The sequence below is a fragment of the Leucopleurus acutus genome (assembly GCF_964270905.1).
Source record: "Leucopleurus acutus genome assembly, chromosome: 1".
NCBI lineage: Eukaryota > Metazoa > Chordata > Mammalia > Artiodactyla > Delphinidae > Leucopleurus > Leucopleurus acutus.
This window is the reverse complement of record NC_139142.1, coordinates 87,330,344-87,350,871: the sequence shown is the minus strand read 5'-3', so window position 1 is coordinate 87,350,871 and position 20,528 is coordinate 87,330,344. Positions and strand designations below refer to the sequence as shown.

At 54.7% G+C, this 20,528-nt stretch overlaps 1 protein-coding gene across 1 annotated transcript; it reads right to left on the bottom strand.

The window, feature by feature from the left end:
* Window positions 1-2,192: 2,192 nt before the first annotated feature.
* Window positions 2,193-20,426, bottom strand: LOC309968867 (dual oxidase 1-like; the record flags this gene model as incomplete). The annotated part of the gene is given in 24 exon segments (XM_082850354.1): window positions 2,193-2,315; window positions 2,959-3,006; window positions 3,012-3,083; window positions 3,231-3,386; window positions 4,524-4,560; window positions 4,562-4,674; window positions 4,923-5,155; window positions 5,566-5,611; window positions 5,613-5,720; window positions 9,491-9,618; window positions 11,074-11,123; window positions 11,400-11,491; window positions 12,529-12,733; window positions 12,977-13,041; window positions 14,071-14,161; window positions 15,580-15,676; window positions 15,826-15,886; window positions 16,267-16,433; window positions 16,532-16,733; window positions 16,888-17,075; window positions 17,822-18,019; window positions 18,214-18,262; window positions 18,266-18,297; window positions 20,369-20,426. Coding segments are annotated over 24 exon segments (2,619 nt in total).
* Window positions 20,427-20,528: the final 102 nt, after the last annotated feature.

Here is a 20,528-nt window from a genome sequence, read left to right as displayed (position 1 = left end):
CCCCCGCCCCGGGCTGACGGGGGAGGGAGTTGAGCGAGCACAGATTCTGTTTATAAATCAGCTCTGGAGCGGACACAGGCGGCTGTGAAAAGCACTTTCGAAGCATCAAGTTCCTTCCTTTGACGAGATGTCAAAACATCCCCCCTCGCCCCCGCCCCGGCTTGGGGCACCAGAGCCGGCCTGCCGCGCGGCGCCCCCTCCCCGCCGCCCCGACGAGCGCGGCTCCCAGAGAGCGCATCTAATTTCCTGCCAACAGCCATTTGTCTGGGAGGAGGGGAGCCACGGAGAGACAAAGAGGCAGCGCGCCAGGCGGGAGGGAGCGGGGCGCCCCTGCCACGCGGAAGCCGCACGCCGGCGGAGGCGGGAAAGCTGGCGGGCTGACTGCGTTTCCTTTCCAGAGGAAGCGGGGGCCTGCCGCGCCTCCCGCGGCCCCGGGCCGATGGGTCCGACCCCGAGACCTGAAGCCGGCCAGCCCGGGCCCGGATCTCCCTCGTGGCTGTGGCGCCTGGCGGGGCCGTCCGCGCGCGCCCCCTGATGGCCGCGCCTCTACCGGAGGGGCCACACCGCCCGCGGCCCTGGCGGCCCCCCAGCCCGCGCCCGCAGCTGGAACCCGCCGAGGCCTGGGGCCCAGTCCCTGGGGAATACCACCGGTCCGCCAGGCGGAGCTGCTGTCAAACCACTCCAGGCCCGCCCTCCCGCTCCCATGAGCGAGCTGAACAGAAGCTCCCAATGACCGATGACCCACTGAACTAACACCCTCGGGATGGCTGCCCAGCCTGAGAGCCTCCTCCAGAACGGATACCTGCAACTCCCAAGAGTGGTGTGAAGCACGGGAATTTGGATTTTCTAATCCAGTGGCTAGTTTCTCGAAATCGAGGATATGTGATCTGACGAATGCAAGAATTCTGTGGGGACAGTGGAAAGGATCACTTGAAATTGAGTCCTGCTTCAAACATTCCATCATAGAGGTTGCCCTATGCTTAAGTAGACTTGGAGGGCATTCAGTTATTTTGCAGATGAGAAAACAGAGGCCCAAAGAGGTTAGGTGATGTGCTCATCAGTCTCCTTGCTGTCATCTCACTACACAGAAGACTCATACAGGCACTCAGACAGGTGCTCCACCCTCCCATGGCTCAGAGGACCAGGAGTAACTGAGGTCCTGGGGCAAGCCAGTGAACTCTGGCTCCCTGTAGACTCCTGCTGTGTCTTGCTACACTGCTCCCTTCTTTGTGCCCAGCCCACCGTCACCAGAAGCCCTCACACCTCCCTCTGCCCCTCCTGACCAGGCCTCAGGAGCCCCACACTAGCCACCCTGAGAGGCCCTCTGTCAGGAAAGGTGCCCCTGAGCAGGGGAAGGGGTCTCTAGCTGGGGCGCTTGGCCTTGGAGGGGTTCCCTTAGTCAGTGGGTACAGGCAAGCTCAAAGAGAACGTGTGGACCAGCCTCGGTGAGCCGGCTGCGTGAGGACCCCACCCTGCAGCAGAATAAAGAAACCCTAAGGCAGGAAAGTGGCTTATTTATAAAAGGCTATTAGAGCAGGAAGAGGAGAGAAGAGCTGAGGAGCACTGAGGCCTGCTGGGGCAGGTTTTGACTACAGTACACGTTTAAAAAGTTGGCAGAAAAGAACAACTGTGCTGTTAGAATGGGGTGCTGAGGGGGTCCTGTAAATTGCTCTCTGTGGGTCTACCCTCTACCCTCTCTAAGGCATTTGCCAGCCCTTTTGACAGTGGGGAGCTCAGAGGAGGGGAGATTTGGGGGAAGGGGTTTTAGGATGCCAGCATCTGTGCTCCCACTTCATCCTTAGGCTCACAGTCCCCTAAACGCGCACACACACACACACACACACACACACACACACACACACACACACTCACACAATTTTTCTGCTCCAGTTTTTTGATTTTTTTTCTTATTTTGGAAGAAGAGGTGTCACTTTGCCCCAAAGCAATAATAGCTCTCCTACCTCCCAACCTCTAGTCCCCACACAGTGCCTTGCATTTCTCCAGGCTGAGAGCTTCCGGGCCTGGGAGTCCCTGAACCCACAGGAGGTGACTAACCATGGCCACCTGGACCAAGGTTGGGAGGTGCGAATGGGGAGACGGCTGAGGGAGCCAGAAACAGGAAAGCTAGAGGTGAGGTATGGGGCCAAACCTCTGCTCAGCTGGGCAGTGGGCAGAGGCCCTGGGCAGGAGGCCTAGAAGTTCTCATGATGGTAGGAGAAATGAATCCCGTCCTGCCTGTTGATGAGCTGACAGGCCTTTTCCACATTCTTGGTCATGCCACGGGGGTCACAGCTAAACACCCCGATCTTCTGGACCTGTTGGAGGAAGAAGTGAAGGCTAGCTCAGTGTTCAGAGGGAGGGCTAGTCCTTGGTGAAGACCATTCCGTGTTCCTGATGAAGGTTTGCTTTGTACCATTCACGGTGAGGGCTGCCTCAATGTTTATAAAACTAACTCAATTTTGGTAGACTTGCTCTCTGTGCATCCAGCCTTTACCGTTTTCCAACGCGTTTGCTAGCTTCAGGTGCAAGATCAGTGTTTCCAATAGGGGCCAGGTTAATCAATGTCCAAGTTGAGGACAGTTTAGTGTCTCATTGAGGGCTAGCCCAGTTTTTATGAGAGTGTGGCTAGCATAGTGTTCGTGGTGAAGGTTAGCTTGGTGTCCAGGGTGAGGGCTGGACAGCATTAGTGGTAAGGATAATTCTGAGTCTATGGTGAGGACCAGCCCAACCACCAAGCCTTTCCTTCTAGACAAGGCATCACGGCTTCAGAGGTGGCAAGTCCCTGCTGCCTGATTCCTCCCTTTGCCCCTCAGGGTGACCCACACCTCTCCCCTTCCATTCCATTACCCCACCAATATCCCTGGGGGTAGATTCTCCTTCCCCTATGGAGCAGGTTTGGGAGCTTTGCTCAGACCCCAAACAAAGGTGAAGAAAACCTGAATATGGGGTGGGACTGACCTTTGGGTGGACCTCCTGCAGAGAGTCGAAGAAGGGTTCGAAGGGGGGTCAAAGTGGGTGATGGAGCGCAAGCCCGTGAACAGACTCCGGTTCAGCACCTTCTGGAAGTGCCGCTCACAGATGTACTGGGGGAGGGAGTAGAGGAGGAAGGTCACAGCCAGGCAGAGCCAGGGTCAGCTCCTAGTCCAAATGGTGGTCCACCCACCTGCCTTGGCCATCCTTACCCTCAACCCACATCACTGAGCTGCTCTGCCTGGCTGGCCCTGACGTACCAGCATGGTGGTCCTGAGGTCAAGCTTCTCAGCCAGCTGGGTGATGTAGATGTGCACGGACCCCAGGTCCTGGTGGTCATTCTCCTCCACCCCCCAGATGATGTCAGCCAGCCACTCAAACTGCCGCTGGGTCCGTGTCACCCAGATGAAGTAGATCTGGGGACAGGGCTAGAGCTTGGGACCCAGCTCATCTCAGGCTCCCTACACCCCAGGAATCATCACACCAATAGAAGTCTTCTGGTCTCTAGCAGCTTGTGCCTCTCCCCTGATGGCCTGGGGAGGTGGAAATGTGTGGGGCCACAGGGCCATGCTCTGAGGCAGAAGATGGTGTTGCCCCAGGGCACAGAGCAGTGGAAGTGAGCAATAGCCTGGGGCCATGAGAAACGAGGCTGTCATGAGCTGAAGGTCTGTTGGGGTGGGAAGCAGCTTCCTCTTGCCGAGCCTGACATTCCACTCCCTCCGGTGGGCCCTGCTCAGGCTGCTAGGCTCCCAACCTACAGGCTGCCTAGAGGCAGAGGGTCCCGCTAAGGGGTATGTCACAGAACAGCCTCTGGAAAGACCCAGCTGGCTGCCTGGAGTGTATGGGTATGGGCTCAAAGAGAGACCAGGGGAATGGAAGCTGCCCTGGGGGGTACCCACCTCCAGCTTCTGATGGGGAGAAACGGGGCTGTGTGAATTAAGAGGCAGAGACAGAGCTGGTACGGACAGAGGGGCAGGGGAGCTGTCACCCTCTGAGTGCTGACAGCATACAGGCTGGGCCTCTGCCCGCTGCATTCCTGCGGCCCTGACTCACCTGCCAGGCCCAGAGAGACAAGCAGGGGCCTGCCACCAGGGCCAGGGTGAGGCGAAGGGGCCCCGGTGTGGAGGGGCCTCAGGGCCTGGGCTGTGCTCCTAGAGCCATCCAGGCCCGCCAGCCCTGCCTTGCTGCCTCCCTTCCTCTTCCTCTTGAGAGCAGAGCCAGTTTCACTTGTGCCCCACCCCAAGTATGCCCTTCCCTCTCCCGACCGGACCGGACAGTGCTTCAAGTGCTGGCTTCCTCTCCAACGCTGCCTGGAGGGACTCTCAGAAGCACATCCTACGTGGGGCACCCCCTAACTGAGGGAAGAGCCTGGAAGGCATCAGCAAAACAACTCTGTCCCTTAGGGTCCAGGAATACCCCGAGTCCCTTGGGGTCAGGCCAACTCAGCCTTTCCCAGACCAGGGAGGCCAAGGACAGAGGCAGGAGACAGGTTCAGATGGACACAGTGATAGGGAGCAGGGGGCCAGGGGCTGGTGGGAGGAGGGGACACTCACCTTCCTACAGAACACTTGGCAGCTGACCGATGACTTGGTCTTTGAGAACGGAGGCAAAGGGGGTGACCCCAATGCCCCCTCCCACCAGCACGGACACCTCAAACTTACGCCACTCCTGGTGGCCCTCTCCAAATGGTCCATCGAGGCACAGCTGCAGGGAGGGGAGTGTGTTTTAGTTAAGTTCGGCTACCACCATAGTTCTGAAGCCAGAAATGGGAGGCAGGGAAATGCAGGTAGGTGTATGGAGTGGGGAGTAGTGGGGGGCTTGTAGCATCATCTGGAAGAATCGGTCTCTGGATAGGGGAAGGGAGGAACACAGTGGGGAGTCTGGGGCAGCAGGACCGAGGCCTGCTAAGGGACTGTGGGAGCATGCGGTGCATCCGGCCTGGGTCTGGGCACCTTTGGATGTTTGGCACAGCTGTCACCCGTCGGGGGTGAGTAGATCTCCCTGAGGCGGGTGGTCCAGGGCCCTGCTGCCCGGATGTGCAGGCTAAGCATGTCCTCGTGGGGCGCAGAAGTCAGGGTGAAAGGGTGGCACTCTGTGGTCCCCAGAGCCAGGCAGGCGATCCGCACCCACTGTCCTGACTTGTACTCAAAGCCTTGGGGCCGCTGGAACTCGAGGCGGGTCACTCCTGAGGAGGGAAGGTGGGTGGGAGGTGGCTGTCCTGAACCCAGCAACAATGTGACCCCTAGAGAGTTCCCCAACCTGCAGCCTCAGCTCTGCTTTTGGAATATGACAGAGGAGGCCTCCCGCGATCAGAGATCATTACTCCCCTCAGGCCACATCTACCCTGAGCGGGTGCTGGGCAGCACTGGGGTTGGTGGTCAGCCTGGCCTGGGCTCCTCCTCTCTCTGTTGTGAGAGAGGCTCAGGTCCCCTGGCAAAGAGCCTCTCTTACCAGCTCCCTCATCCCTACCACCTCAAGGACCCTGCTAACTCCACTGGGCCAGGCCAGGAGATTTCAAGGTCCAGGCTCTGCCCCTGGCCTGTCAGCTTCCTCAGTACCACCAGCCTGCTCCCCTGACAGCCTCTACGTTGGTACCTGAAGGCAGCAGCTCCGCCTTCACCACACTGATCTCCACCTTCTTTCCGGCTCAGGCTCACCAGCTTGTCCCCCATATAGGTAAGTACTGGGACCAGGTAGAAGATGTGGAAACGGGGCAGCTGGATCAGAGCGAAGCTGCCATGGATGATGAGCTGGACAGAGCAAAGAGTATAGCTGAGATCCAAGCCACACTCACAACAGGGTCTGACCCCTGCATCCCTTCCCAATTGGCCCATCCAATTCTCACCTCACCAGGTGCCATGTTCCTTCCAGGCTCCAAAACTTAACCTCTCCCAACCCATCCTCCAAAGCATTTATGTTAATGAGACTATTTGCATCTTCCTGACACCATCCTAGACCAAGCCACCTGCACTCATGCGGTAGCCTCCTACTTGGTCTTCCACTGGGTTGCCCTACTGTGATCCATTCTCTCCAAGACAGCCAGTGTGACATTTTAAAGTTTGTTTTATCACGTCATTCCCAGCTCAAAAGGCCTTAGATGATTTCCCACTGCACCACAAGGCCTTGCAATGTTCTGGCCTCTACCTGCCAGCATTTCCCCCTCCCTGTTCTTCAAACACGGCAAGTCCTTTCTGCTTCAGGGCTTTGCACCTGCTGCTCCCTCTGCTGGGAATGCCTTTCCCCTACTTCTTCCCATCCATCTCACTTTTCAGGTCTCAGCAGAAATGCCACCTCCTCAGGCCTTCACCCAGCCCTCTCTATCCCTTCTCCCTGTTAACTCCCTTCAGAGCATTGTCGTCATCCACGATACTTGTGTTCCTTCATCCATGGACATGTTTACTGTTGTTCTCCCCACTGGACTAGAGGAGTAGGGACTGTGTCCATTTCATTTGCCATGACACTCTCAGCTCCAATCAGTTTCTGCCTGGCACATGGTAGGTGCTCAGTAATTACTGAGTTAATGGAAGGAGTTTCCCCAATTTACCCTGTCCCTTTGGAGACTAAGAACACCTAACCAGTCCTCCTTTTCCATGAAATAACTGACAGGTAATGTCCAGCTCCGGTCCTTTCCCCAACAAGCTGGTCTAATGTGGTCAGACACGACTTGCCCCCTTCTTCCCACTTGCTTGGTCCTGAGTATGGTCAGCCTGGCTCCTGCCTCCACGTCTTCTCAGGACCTGCTCACAGAGGGCTCACAAGTGACCAAACCCCGAGGTCTCCCTTCAGACTGCATTCGCTCCCGTGCTTGGCAGCCTGTGGCCCTAGTGACCACCCCCGCCTTGCCACTTCTGCAACAGTGCTCTACTGGTTCTCCCTCTTTCCCTCTCTGGCTGTTTACTTTCTATCTCCTGCACTGGCTCTGCTCCTTCTCCCACCCCCAATCCTGTGTGTTGCCCAAGCCTGATTTCCTCACCCTCTGCTCTTCTCTTTCTATGATCTCCCACCTGGCGCAGCCTCTCAGCTGAGCCACAGCCCTTCAGCTGCAGCTGCAGCCTGCACAGGTCCGCCATGTCCTGCCACCACCTACTGCCCTGTTGGCCACTCATAGCCAGGCCTATCTCCTCTGTGCCCCGAATATTCTACCATCATTCCCACCTCTGCACCACTGTTCGTGCCTTTCTCCTTCTTCTTCTTTTTTTTTTTTTTGGCCCAACCAGGGATTGAACCTCGACCCTCGGCAGTGAAAGCACAGAGTCCTAACCACTGGACCTCCAGGGAAGTCCCTCATGCCCTTCCTTCCACCTGGAATGCTCTTCAGTTTCCACTCTGCCCTGTCAAACCTTAGCTTATCTCTCCTTAAGCTTAGCACAAGTTCCACCTTCTCCCCAAAGTCTTCTCTAACCAGTTTGGCCCAAACGAAACTCCCTTCAATGAGCTCTTCTAACTGACTGACTGGAACACTCAGCTCAGCAATTAATCCTGTATTATCTGTTCATTTTGATCATTTCACGTGCATGGCACTTATCTCTGCAGCAAATCCTCAGTTCCTGAGGGCAGAGCTTAGAGTCTCCCCCTCCTCTGCTGGGCCTAGCACAGAGCAAGTATATACTAGACCCTCAACACATAACAGTTAAAGTGAACTCTGGTTCCTCATTCAGCTCTCCATTCCTCCAGCTGAGTGTTACCCAATTCTTGAAACCTTCCCCACAGAGGTAACTCAAACCTCCTTGGGCTCTTCTCTCAATTGGCTCCAGTTTTCCCAAGTTCCTCTTTCATTAAGGAGCCCACGCCCACCCCCAAGGCTTTCTGAGAATCCAACCAGGCTGAGAACAATGTCAAGGTGACTTCATACTCCTTTGTTTATACACCTTGCTTGGTGTTGGCTCTACCTTTAAACCACAAAGCTGCTGCAGGGTCATGGTTGACTGAGGAGCCTGGGGAACAGCCTGCCAGCTCAGTTTCTGCTGTGCTAACTCCACCCTCTACAGCCTGGATCAGGAGCCTGGACACCCTTCCCCAGGGTCTGCTCCACACTGGGGTCGTTTACTTGTAACTTCTCTTTCTGCCAGCGGTCAAGTGGCCATACCTGAGACAAACAGGAAGGCAGCAGGTGCTTTGGCTCTGATCTCCCCCCAGATGAGATGCTCCCAAGCTGCAGGGGCTAGGACTTCCCAGCAGAGTGGCCTGCACCTTTCTGAGCTGCTAACTTCCCTTCTGGATCCCCCAGTGATCCCCACAACCGGAGATAAATCAGAAACCGGTCTTGGTCTCAGGGTACCAGGCTGGCCACTCTTCTGGGTCTCCCATCTAGTTCAAAAAAGCTGCTTTATCACCAGAAGCAAGACCATCATTTCCACCCCTAACAGAAATAGTAACCCAGATGCTAGGGCTCTACCCATTATCAGGAACGTTGGGAGGGAGGCATAAATTGGCCACAATTTCCAGAGAAACTAACGTCATCAGTTCTAGGAAACATCCTAAGCCCAGGCTGGATAGTCATCTTCAGAACCATGAAGTGCTGAGCCTCAAGCAGGTTGGAAGCAGACCCTCCTACCTACCAGTGAAGACAGACTGCACCCCAGCACCAGCCTGACCCAGGCAATGATGACCTTTCTCCCTTGTCTCAGGACAAAGGAGACCCCTGTGTGCAGTTCTGCCTGGAGCCAGATGATAGGGCAGCCATCTGGGCTCTGCACTTCTTGAATGCTGGCAGCCAAGCTATCATCAATGGGGACATCAGAGCATTGGGACTTGGTTTAACTCCTCAGCAAGACCCTCAGGGTGCCCTTCGGCGAAATGCCTGTGTCTGTGAGAAAGGCAGGCCAAGCAGAGCCATGACATAGGGGCACAGATCAGAGTCATCTCTAGAAATAGCCAGCTGAAGCAGCTGAGGACAAAGCCAGGGAAAGGTGAAAAGGGAACAGGAGAGAAGAAGGGAGGGAATGTGAAGGAAGGGAGGCAGGGGCCCAGGTTAAGAAGGAAAGGGAAGAGGTGGAGTCTTAAAAATCCATTTTATCAACAGTCCAATGAAGACATTTTGAGCACGTTCATTAACTTTACAGGTGGCATTTAGCTAGCTGGATGGATGTAGCTAACACCCCAGAAAACAGGATCAGAACAAAAGTTGCAGAACCTATTTAAGGTAAGTTTCTCTTTAAGAAGGTGACGCTCCCTTGAATGCAGACAGTCCACCCAAGAGCCCAAACCACCACCCAAAGGTAGGGAAAGACTGACTGGGCAGAAATGATGTGGGGTGTCTGGAAGGAATGCAGATCAGCCAGGTAAGGCTGCTACTACAAATCCCATGCCAGGGAGTCAGTCTTCCAAGTGCCGCATATTGCGTCAGCCTACCTGAGAGCCCCATACTATATAATCTCCCCCTTTTGAGAGAGATACGGAGAAGTGAAGAGGATACTTGAAATAACTAAGGGGATGGAGAACTGATGTCTCAGGCATCACTGCCTCCCTGGGAACATCTGCCCAGACTCCGCTGGCCTGGTTCACAGCAAAAAGCCCTCACCAGCACGTAGAGCAGGATGTAGAGGTGGTGGGTCAGCCAGAAGCCCCGGAAGCTGCGGCGCTGGAAGTGGTGGGAGGCGAAGACGTACATGACGGCGAGAACCAGGAGCAGCATGACCCCCGTGAGACCTGCAAATGAACATGGGGTGAAGGGCAGAGGCGCAGGGCCTCACAGAGGGGGCTGTTCTGAGGCTGCCAGGGTCCCCTCTCCACTCCACAGCTCTAGGCAGGGGGCGGAAAGCCCAGCATCCTTCCCTCTTCCTCTCTCCGACACCACTGATCACAGGTACCTTTCATCTCAACAGATCCTACTTGTCCTTCGCGGACCTTGTCATGATTGTTATTTTTCAAGCACCTGTGTCATTACTTGTTTTACGTCTGTCACTTTCTTGACTCTCAGGTCCACAAGAACAGGGACCAGGCTAGGCTAGTTCACCACTGCACCTGAGTGCCTAGTGCAGGGCCTGGCACACCATGGGCCTTATGGACATGTGTGCTGAATGAATGAATGTACAGGGCAGCTGCTCTGAGCCCTCTGGGTGGAACTCTGGACATTGTAGGCCCTGCCGTCAGGGAGTCGAGGCTTGGCCAGCATTCCAGCTGCACTCTACCTGGCAGCCACAGCACCAAGCATGAGCACTGGCACTGTTAGTGAGCGAGTGGGACCACACTGTCGCTGCTCATCACCAGAGCCCCCATGGATCTGGCCCAGACCTGGTGGGAGATCCCTCCTCTCAAAGGGGATCCCAGGCTAGGGGTGCACAGGAGGGCAATACTGGAGCCATTCCAGATAACGGCCCCTCAAGTGATCAAGGAGAGAGGCAGAAGTGAAGAAGATTAGAGCCCTGTAGTGTGGAAAAGCAGAGGTTAAGAAGGGATCTAGCCAAAGCCTGTAAAGTCCTGAATGGAGAGAAGGGCATAAACGCGGCCTGATCCAGTAAACCCCAGTGTGCAGGAGTTAGCAAGCATTCCCTGAAGTTCAAAGCCGATCGTTTCAGGATTTAAAGAAAAATGAAAAACAACACGCTGTGTCTCACAGAAAGGAGTGTAGAAAACGTCTTACCCCAAGGAGGGAACAGAGTGAAAATATAAATAGCTTCAAGAAGCATTTGAACAGATTCACAGCTAATAGCTCTAAAATGGGTGATTATGGGGAGTTAGGAATAGGCCCCTAAACAGCTCTTGTCAAGACAGACTACAGAATGGAGGGGGAGAAGGGGAGGGGGCGTCCATCAGGCTCCACAAAGAGCCTGGTCCCTCCCGCATGCAGCTGGAGCATAGCATTCCTCAAAGTCACTGTCATGGTAGGTGTGTGTGTCGGGGGTGGAGGGGTGCACTCCCATTCCTCAGAGGGAGGGACTAGTTCAGAACCAGGGCAGAAGCCCAGCTAAGCTCCTGAGAGAAGGCCTGGAATGCAGACTCTCCTACTGCCCAGGAGAGCGCTCGGGGCAAGGGCAGAGCCTGGCTCACCGTGAAGGCTATGAGGGCTGAGTGAGAGCGACTGGGCTGCCTGTGGCAGACAGAACCCAGAGCCTGGAACTCAGAGGCAGGCCCAGAAATTCACGGAGCAGACAGGGCTCTCACCTGGCATGGTCTGGAAGAACCACCAGTAACACTTCTGGGGGAACTCAGACCTGAGGGTTAGGGAAAGCAAGGACGGATCCTGTGAGGAGATGTCTGGGACCTCCAGAAAGGATCCTCCAGAGGAAGCACCCCACACCAGTCACCAGTCTCCCTTTCTGTGACTTGGGATTGGGGACTCAGGCTGGTCATTGTCCTGTAACTTGGAGGGTGACACACTCCTCTGAACCAAGAGAATTTCTGCAAAGAATTCCACCCCCTTCACCCCCGAGCCAGGCCACACACACGCGCGCACACACACACACACACACATATACACACTCACTCACCCGTTGTCATGGACGAGGCCAGGTAAGAGGCAGGAAAGGATGCTGAGCGGGCTGATGGAGAAGAGGTAGACATTCACCACACGGCCTGCACTGTGTTAAGGCTAAGGAAGACCAGACAGGGTGGGGTTGAGCCTGGGACCAGCCCACTGGGGGTGCTCAACCCATTCAGCCCAAGCTCTAGGACTCCAGCCAGCCAGAGTTGGGGGACTGAAAAAGGACCCTAGGGATCTGGACTTCTATTCTTTAATAAACCTCCTGTTCCTCCCCTGCCCCATATACACACCATCCATGAAAATAGCCACATGCGTCTGAAATTATACCATTAGAAGTTCATTCCTTTGGTTTCTCTCATAGAATTACGTGATTTTGTTTGTTTGGCTCACCAAGAGGCTTGTGGGATCTTAGTTCCCCGACTAGGGATAGAACCCGGGGCCCTGGCAGTGAGAGCATCCAGTCCTAACCACTGGACCACCAGGGAAGTCCAAAGTTAAAGATTTGCTACCTTTGGCATAGCTGGTGATTCCTATCTACCTACTGATTTTATAAAAGGTTACAAGTCTCATGTACATATCACTTCTTTATAGCCTTTCAATTCTCCACTTTCCAACAATGTTATAAAATAGTAAGGGCAAACACAATAAAATAGGCACCCACTTGTAGAAACAATGCTGTGCCAAGATGTTAAGGAAGCCAAAACTGGTCTGTTGGCTGGCAGGCAATGCCATTTGTCCAGTGGGTAGCTCAGGGTATGACAGCTGACTCCTCAAAAGTAGCTCGAATATTGGTGCATGAAAGTATAGCTTGTTCCTGAGTCAAGGACCTTCTAAACCCATTTAGGGAGTTGTTGGGAAGAGTAAATGAGATAAACCCTATTAAGTGCCTGGCATGCAACAAATGCTCAATAAACATTCGCTGGATCTGCACAGTCACAGAGTCTAAAGCCTAATCCTGCTGGTCTGGTAACCTCCAGCCTGGTGTGTGATACTGGGAAAAGCTACCTGTGTGAGCCCTGCCCCCTCTCACCAGGTGCCTGTCTCTGACGCATGTGTTTCGCCGCCCATCTTCCGTGTCTCAAACCAGTGTGCCCTGGACCTCCCACCCTGCCCTCTGGGTCCTGACCCCTCCTCACAGTGCCATCACTCCGGAAGAGTGCAGGGTTGACGTCCTGCCATCTGGTAACTGGAGGCAGGTCCAGTGTTGCCCTGGCCTTTGTGTAAGAGGGCAGGCCCAGATCCCGGCCTGGCTGCAGGCAACTGGCCAGGTGGTCTGTGCGGAAAAACTTCAGTGGCCCAGGCAAGAAATCGGGATGAGATACCAAGTCTGAGGGAGCTCCTCTGGCCCATGCCCCAGGCTCCAATCAGCCCCAGGGGGACCTGAGCCATACAGAGGGAGCCATGGTCAGCAGGTCAGAAGCTCTCTTAGCAGCGAGAGAGTGCAGGCTCCCAGCCCTGGGCACCCCTCCCTGCCCAACTCTGGAGCTCCAGCTGAACTTCTTCCCAGGGGCCAGGCATACACAGCCTGCAGGGACAGCCTCAGCCTCACCTCAGGCATCCTCAACCACCACATGGTCCTCTCACTCAGCGATCTGGGAGGCCATGCCCAGCAGCGGGTCCACATCTTCAGCTCTTTGTAGGTTTGGGTGCTTTGGGGGTGGGGAGAAGAGAGGGGCATGGCTAATGAGGCCAGCGGTTGGGCAGCCAGGCTCCCTCAACCCCACAGTTCATGTCCTGGGCCCACCCAGTCCTGCTATTTGCTCCCAAACTGCGGGGCCATTGCTTCTCTACAGGTTGATTCCCCACTCGGGGTGCGCAATGTCCCCATCCAAAGCTCATGCTGCTAGGACACAGGTCTCCACAAGCACAAGGAACCGAAAACTTTGCTTCTATTTTAGGAAACTCGACGGTATGGTTGACAAAGGCACTAGATCTAGGTCCTGGTCCTTGCTCGGTTAGTAACCAGCTGTGTGACAGGACCTCTCTGAACTCAGTGTCCTGCCCTTAATAAAAAGGGCCTTAGGGATGAATAAATAAAATAATAAACAGGTATTAGCAGGACACTGAGGTCTCTTTCAGCTCAGCTCCATGACTCTGATTCTATGCTTGCCTCTTCCCTCTTTCCTCCCACCGCCTTCCCCCTTTATGAACACTCTACACAAAGTATCTGATTTTGCTTTAAATTAATGGTCAATGGTCTTTACCCATACTGGCCTGGACAGATGATGCCTGGTAATCTCTCAGAATTCCTTTCTCCACCTTGCCCTCCCCACATGTTCACATTCACACACTGCCCTGGTGTGTCTAACTGGGAAGTTTCCTTGGGGGCTGGGATGGCTGGGGTACTCCATTGCCTACAGGGGACCCAGAGTTGTCAAGGGAGAAGGAAAACCTAGAAGGAAGTGATAGATGTAGAGCCACATCTGCACAGGCCCCTGCTGTGCCTCACACAGCCCTGAGGTGGGCATGGAGGACTGACGTTTGACGGTGTATAGCTACCTGGTCATCTCAGACAGTTGGTAGGGGAGATGGCTGGTTCCTCCAGGCTGCTTCCTCTACCCCAGCCCATCCCAGCTGGCTGCCTCAGTCCTACTGCCCCCCTTCACCACACACCCTCAGACACAAACACACACACACCACAACACACACACACCCACATATGTGCCCCCAGCCCTGACCTCTCGGCTCCAGTAGCTATTGCAGACCCGGAGAGCTCTGGAGACACTTGAGTTCCTATTGATGACCCCCTGGAAGTGGCAGCTGGCATTTCTGAAATGCAAGGAGGTTAGTGGTGACTGAGGCTATGAAGCCGCAATGTCAGGCATCAGCTCTAGTCTCCAAGGCTAGAGCCAAGGGTCCAGGCTATTGCTTCCTTGAGGTGGTGTGTGGTCAGGGTAGGTCCTGAACAACCTGAATTTTTGGAAGCAATAAAAAATAAAAATAAAGAAAACATCAGACCAAACGTCTAAAAGTGTATCCCTTATTTCACCATGTTTCATTCTCTCTCTCTTCTTCTCTCTCTCAATAGAGAAAGAGACAGAGACAGATAAACTGTCAACTGAAAGAAAAAATGCACAACATAAGAGTTGTGAGTTTCAATTTTATTCAGGAAACTTACTGAGGACTATAGGCCAGGAAACAGCCTCTTAGTAGCTCTGAGGGGACTGCTCCAAAGAGGGAGGGGGAGAACCCAGTATATATAGGATTTGGGCTAGGGAATGGGTGCAATCAAACATACATTTCTGTGAAAGGTTACTGCTAGTCACAAGGATCAGATACCTCAGTAAATGGTTTTTGTGTTTTCCTGTGTATGGGAAGGTGCAACAATCTGGGTCCATTAAAATGTTTTCCTGAGATATCTCTAACTATCTAAGGGGTTTGTTTTCCCAAAGCACTGAGTGTCTTATCCTGTTTTTTGTCCCGAATTCCTTTTCAGGGTGTACTGTTAGAAGGCGACTGCAGTGGCTAATGACCTGATCCTTGTAGAGCTGGATGGTGGGCAACATTCTTTATAGATCTTTTTATATATGTAAATTAAAACATTTAAAAAAGGATTATTAATCGTTCTTTTGAAATTACTTGTCTATGTATAACTCAATGACTACGATTTCTTGGCCATCATAAGCCACATCCAGAAATTGGTACGGAGTAAAAATAATCTAATCCATGAACTGTTTGAACTTATAACGCAATTGTAAAACAAATAGACTGCATGCTTTATTTTATATACTTTTAATTTAATATGTATATTTTTTAGTTTATTTTTCATTATTTTGGAGTCAATACTTTTCTTCAACTCTCACACATTTTTATTGTAATTCCCTCCAAAGGCTTATAAGCCCCACTCCCTGTCCTTATAGCTAAAAATATCCCCAGTGTAGTGTCAACACCTGAGGTTCAGACCTGCGGGCTTTGTGACTCACCCTCTGAACCTCAATTAGCCCGTCTTTAATTGGAGGATTAATATCTAAACCAGCTGCAGAAAAGTGGACATTAAGGTGCTCAAAAACCACAATGATGTATCTTTTTAAACAACTGTTGTTCTTCTTTCCCTCCATATTCACTGTTCCCTGGGGAATGGGCACAATTCTGATTGATAAGCCTGTCCTGAGGTCTCCTGAGGCAGATTTTTCTCAATATACACCTCCACCCCTCCAAACACACAAACATCTGAGCCCCTCCCTCACCTCATGTAGACGCCAGGGGGCACCATGGTGGAGAAGAACTGCTCAGAGGCCACCAGGAACTCCGGAGAGGTGCTGGGGTCCAGGAAAGGGCAGTACTCTGTCCACAGGGGTAAGAAGAGAAATAGGCTCTTTACCCTCACACACTCTCCTCACATGAACCCACCTGTCTTCTTTGTCTATGGATCCTGACCCCCTCCCCCTCCCCAAACCCCCCCCTCAGCCCAGGTGTTCCCCAAACTCCCTCACCTGTGTAATTCGGCGGTGCTTGCTGCAGGAAGCTGGGCAGCCACTCATACATCGCGATGTTCTGAGGGTCAAGAGAGAGGGAAATGGGAGGCCAGCGCTGGAGCAGCCAGGCCAGGAAGGATCTGAGCTCAAGGAAGGCTTAGGTGTGAGACGAGGACCAGGCAGGGCAGTCACGGGAGAGACACTCAAACAGGAGAGGGGAGGAGGTTCCCGTTGCCCACGAGGAACGAGGGCAGGGGGGAGGGGCAGCTAAATAACAATCACGAGAAAACCTCTGGTATAACTAGCGCTTTGCCTCCTTATCACTCTCAGGGACTTTCCCTAGACGGTAGCTGTCTGGGGAGGGGTGTTTCTGGGTGGGCTTGTCCAAGGATGGAGGGCTCTGCGGGGCAGCGGAGTCTCCCGGGGACAAGGACGTGGGGGCAGGGCCGCGTGACCGACCTGGTAGGTGGCGACGACCCTCTTGCGCGCGTGCTGGAACAGCTCCTCGTCCCCCCAGAGCGGGTGCTGGCGGGCCAGCCTCTGCGCCCACAGGTTGTGGTAGCGGAACCAGAGCAGGCCCAGCGCCTGCAGGAAGGGCTCGCGGTTCCCTCGCTCCGCCCCGAAGGCTGCCCGCGCGGTGGGGACACAGGGGAGGAGTTGAGCGCGGGTGGGCGCGAGGGGGGCGCACCTCGTCGGCCCCAAGCCCGCGCCCCCGCCGCCTCACCGTACAGCCCCCGGGGCCCGCGCCGTCCCGTGGCGGGGTCGGGCGCAGTCCACATGCGCAGCGGGTCCTGCGCGTTCCGGGGGAAGGCGGGGTCGGGCCCCGACGCCAGCTGCCCACCGGAGAAGCTGCGCAGCTCGTCGCTCCAGGAGTGCGAGGAGCCATAGATGGCGCTGCCGTCCAGCCAGCCCGTCGCCTCGTTGGTCTGCGGGGACAGCGGGAGGCTGAGCCGGGGGTCGGGTGGCCGAGGCGGCTCAGGGCGGGCGAGGGCCGGGCGGCCGTTGCGGGTGGTGGGAGCCTCTCCACAGCTGCCTCAGGTCCCGCCCCACCCCACCCCCCCAGCCGCCTGCCCCGCCCACCAGGTCCCGGGGGTTGCTGGGGCTCTGTCCGGTCTCGGGGTCCCAGCGGCTCCTCTGGAAGGGCAGCACCACGTCCCCGCTCTGGTCGCGATCGAACACGGCATCTCCGGGCGGGATGTGGATGTTGAGGAACTCGGCTGGGCAGCCAGGCTTTTCCACGCTCACCAGGTCCGAGAGCACGTGGTAGCCTGCCCGCAATGGGGGAAGGCGTGGGAGGGCCAGCTGAGGGCCGCTGAGCAGTGTATCTAGACCCCCCACCCGCTTCCCCTGAAGCTTCAAAAGACTCAGAAGCCATTACGGTCAAGTGTAAGCCTTGACCTCCCCACCCCTTCCCAAGCCTTCATCCAAACTGTTTTCGTTGTAAGTTTGGTCTTCTCCTTGGTAACTGGGAGGTGCCCAGTGAATGTGCCTAAGCAGTAGGGCTGGCAGCACCGGCTCCAAAATGCAGCTGGGAGCAGGCTGCCCAAAGGGCCTGCCAGACTCAGTGGGACACTGGACACTGGATAGCAAGTGTGGGCACCATGGATGGCCAGCAGGAGCTGAGCATTCCTGCTGGGAGCCAACAACCCACAGTCACTGCAGTCAGGCCCACCTGGCACCCCCATTTTGCTGGCCCACCCCCCAGCCCTCTTACCAGAATCAGAACCCTGCCCTGAACCTGTCCTAGGAGCCACAGAGGCAGAGTGAGAACAGAGTCCCCCCAAGAGTACTTACCAGATTATTTCCATGCTCCTCTAACCCCACTCCCATCAACAACTCAAGGTGACGCAGATTTATGCCTCCCCCAAGCAGACGTTCTCCCCCTGCTCCGACCCCTACCCGACCCCATTGCCTCCTCTTCCATCTCTCACCCCCTCTCTCAGACCCTCCATCACTCTCTCCCTTCATTCCCTGACTCCCCGCCTCAGACACAGAGGTGTCCAGCTGACCCCACTGGCTTCCCTTCCCCAGAGGTTGAGGCTGTCGTGGAAGAACACTCCCAGCACTGTGCGGTTTCGCAGGGAGGCCTGTCCTGCGGGGCTCCTCATGGCTGTGTTGCTAAGTGCCCGGGGGTTGGGCAAATGAGGCTCTCGGAGGGGCTGGTACACACCAACTGCATAGCTGGCTGGGATGAGGCGCTGCAGCCGGGAGCCTAGAGTAGGAGGGGCAGGGGCAAGGATGAATCCTCAGGGGGCTCCCTGACCTCTCTGCCAGGCTCCTTTCCACACCACAGATCCTAAAACCTTAGGAATGGGTGAGCCTTGGCTGGTACCTGCCAGCCCTTGCCCCTTAGCGGTGGCTACCTCCCTGACCCTGGGGCTCCATCTCCACTTGGCTCTCACCTACCTTTGCTGCCCCATCTGTGCTCCATGAGGTTGTTGTACCACCCATCAAATCACTGCACTTCCCATGAAATGGGGTTCTGAGCTCCTGTGTGAGAACAGAGGGAAGGGGCAGCTGAGCAAATCAGTGCATGAGAGGACAGGCCAGCAGCAGAAAGTGGATACCCAGCACAGTGCAGGAGGTAGGGTATGGAGGGAGTTTACCCAGGGTATGTCCAAACTCAAGCCCAGTCTTTAAGCTGCTCACTGGACAACTACGGCAGGGAGCACTAAAGTGGTGTAGCCAGTGTGTGCTGATAAATGGCCTCAGAGAGGAAGAGGAGGGTGAAAGAGAACAGTGGTGGTGGCGCAAGGGATGTAGGAGCCTTCTACTGCCCTCACACCCCAACTCCCTGGGGGACAGGACAGAAACTGTTCCCAGCCCTAAAACATCATACAGTGCAAGAGTCAGCCACTCTTCCACCCAGTGAAGGACATGTCATTCTGTGACTCACCCCTGGGCAGGGGAAATATGGAGAGGGGCTTGGCTCTCTCTCGTTGAGCCGCTCTCAGAGCAAGGGTATGGGCCATGGGGCTGTGGCTTTGGGGCCTATTGTTACCCCTATCTTTTCCCCGGTTTCTTGGGTGAGATCAGGGACTGACTGGTCATGTGGATAACCTTGCTGCCTCCTCTTCTGGGGCATCATGTTCCCCATATGATTCCTCTATTGACCCTATTTTATTCTCCAAAAACTAGGGTCTAGGAGGAAGCACTCAGCTGTTGAGGAAAGAACTCAGGCAGTGGGGGCAGAAGGAAGGGTCTAGAATCAGAAGTGGAGCAAGGATCCTTCTGGTCAGTAGATCAGATGACCAGCCAGAGTCCTTTCCCCAAACTAGGAGGCTACAGGGCTTAGGTTCCCTGTCTGCTCACCTCAGAGAACAGAGAAAAGAAAAGGACTCGCATCAGCCAGAGAGAGACCCATTCCTCCGGTTGTCTCTCCACTCAGACCAAGGACAGGATCTCAGAGCTACTTTCCTGCCCCATGCCCTGGGAGCACGCACGTCAGCACACATCATACATACACGCGCCAGGGGGTCTGAGAAGGTAGATGACTCAGGCCCTGATGTTTGAGCAAAGAACTCAACTAAGGATCCAGGACATGGGGCAGGAACTAGGGCAGCCGCATACATGTGGTCTCTAAAATAAGATGAACCGGTGGCAGAACAAGGAGGCCGCCTCTTGGGTAGGGTATGGGGGAGAATACCTCTGGGAATAAGAGTTAAGAGCTGGGGAAAAAAAGGAAAATCCAAGGCCAAGGCAAGGAGAGGACTGGGAGGAAAGGGAACGCGAGCAGCTTTGGCAAGGGAGAAACTGCACGGGCTGCCCCACCATGCTATCGCCTCCAGCCAAGACCAGTCACGCCACAGACTCTCTCTGCTTTCTCCTGGCGCACCCCCCACCCCTGATGATCGGAGACTTGCTCTCTTAACCTAATTTGTGGCACCTTAAGCTCACTTTTCTCCTCAGAGACCCAGACTACAGAGAATGGCCTCAGATTCTAATAAGAGACTGTCCAAAGCTGAAGTAACAAACGCTTATGGATATATTTTTTTTTCATTTTTATTTTTTTGCCATGCCATCAGGTCCCCGACCAGGGATTGAATTCAGGCCACGGCAGTGAAAGCCCAGAATTCTAACCACTAGGCCACCAGGAAACTCCCGGATCTTATTGATTTTTGTTTTTGTTTTTATCACATTGTGTTAAAACACTGGCGACTTCCCTTTAGCTTTGGGTCCAGTCCGATACCAAGATCCTTTATTGTTTCGTGTGTCTGATCAGTCTTTTCCTCTATGGGGTGTCAGGGGTCCTCACTGCGTGAAGAAAGAGGGAAGACAGAAGAGAGAGAAAAGGCCCCCAGTTTGTAAGGAATAAAACAGGAAGTGCTGACACAGCAGATGAAGGCTCCCTAATTCTGTGTATTTGGGGAAATTTTTCATTCCATTATCCATTCATCTAGTCAAGAAGCTTGAAATGAGCACCTACCATGTGCAGCGTGCTGGGTTAGCTAGGGACTAGGGATACAGAGGTGAATATGACACAGCTTCTGTCCTTGGAGGACCCCAGAGGATGCTGGGTTCCTCTGCTCCTAGCTGTGCTTCTCCTCCAATCTGTACTCACCCATGGGCACCCATGGCCCAACCAGGAGTGTCCATGCCAGAGCCAAGCGGAAGCCCATGATGAAAATGTTAATAGGGCTCAGTTGTTAGAACACCCTAAAATGGAGACCCTAGAAAAAAGACAAAGGACAGAGAATGAGCCTCAGCAGTTCAGAAGAGTC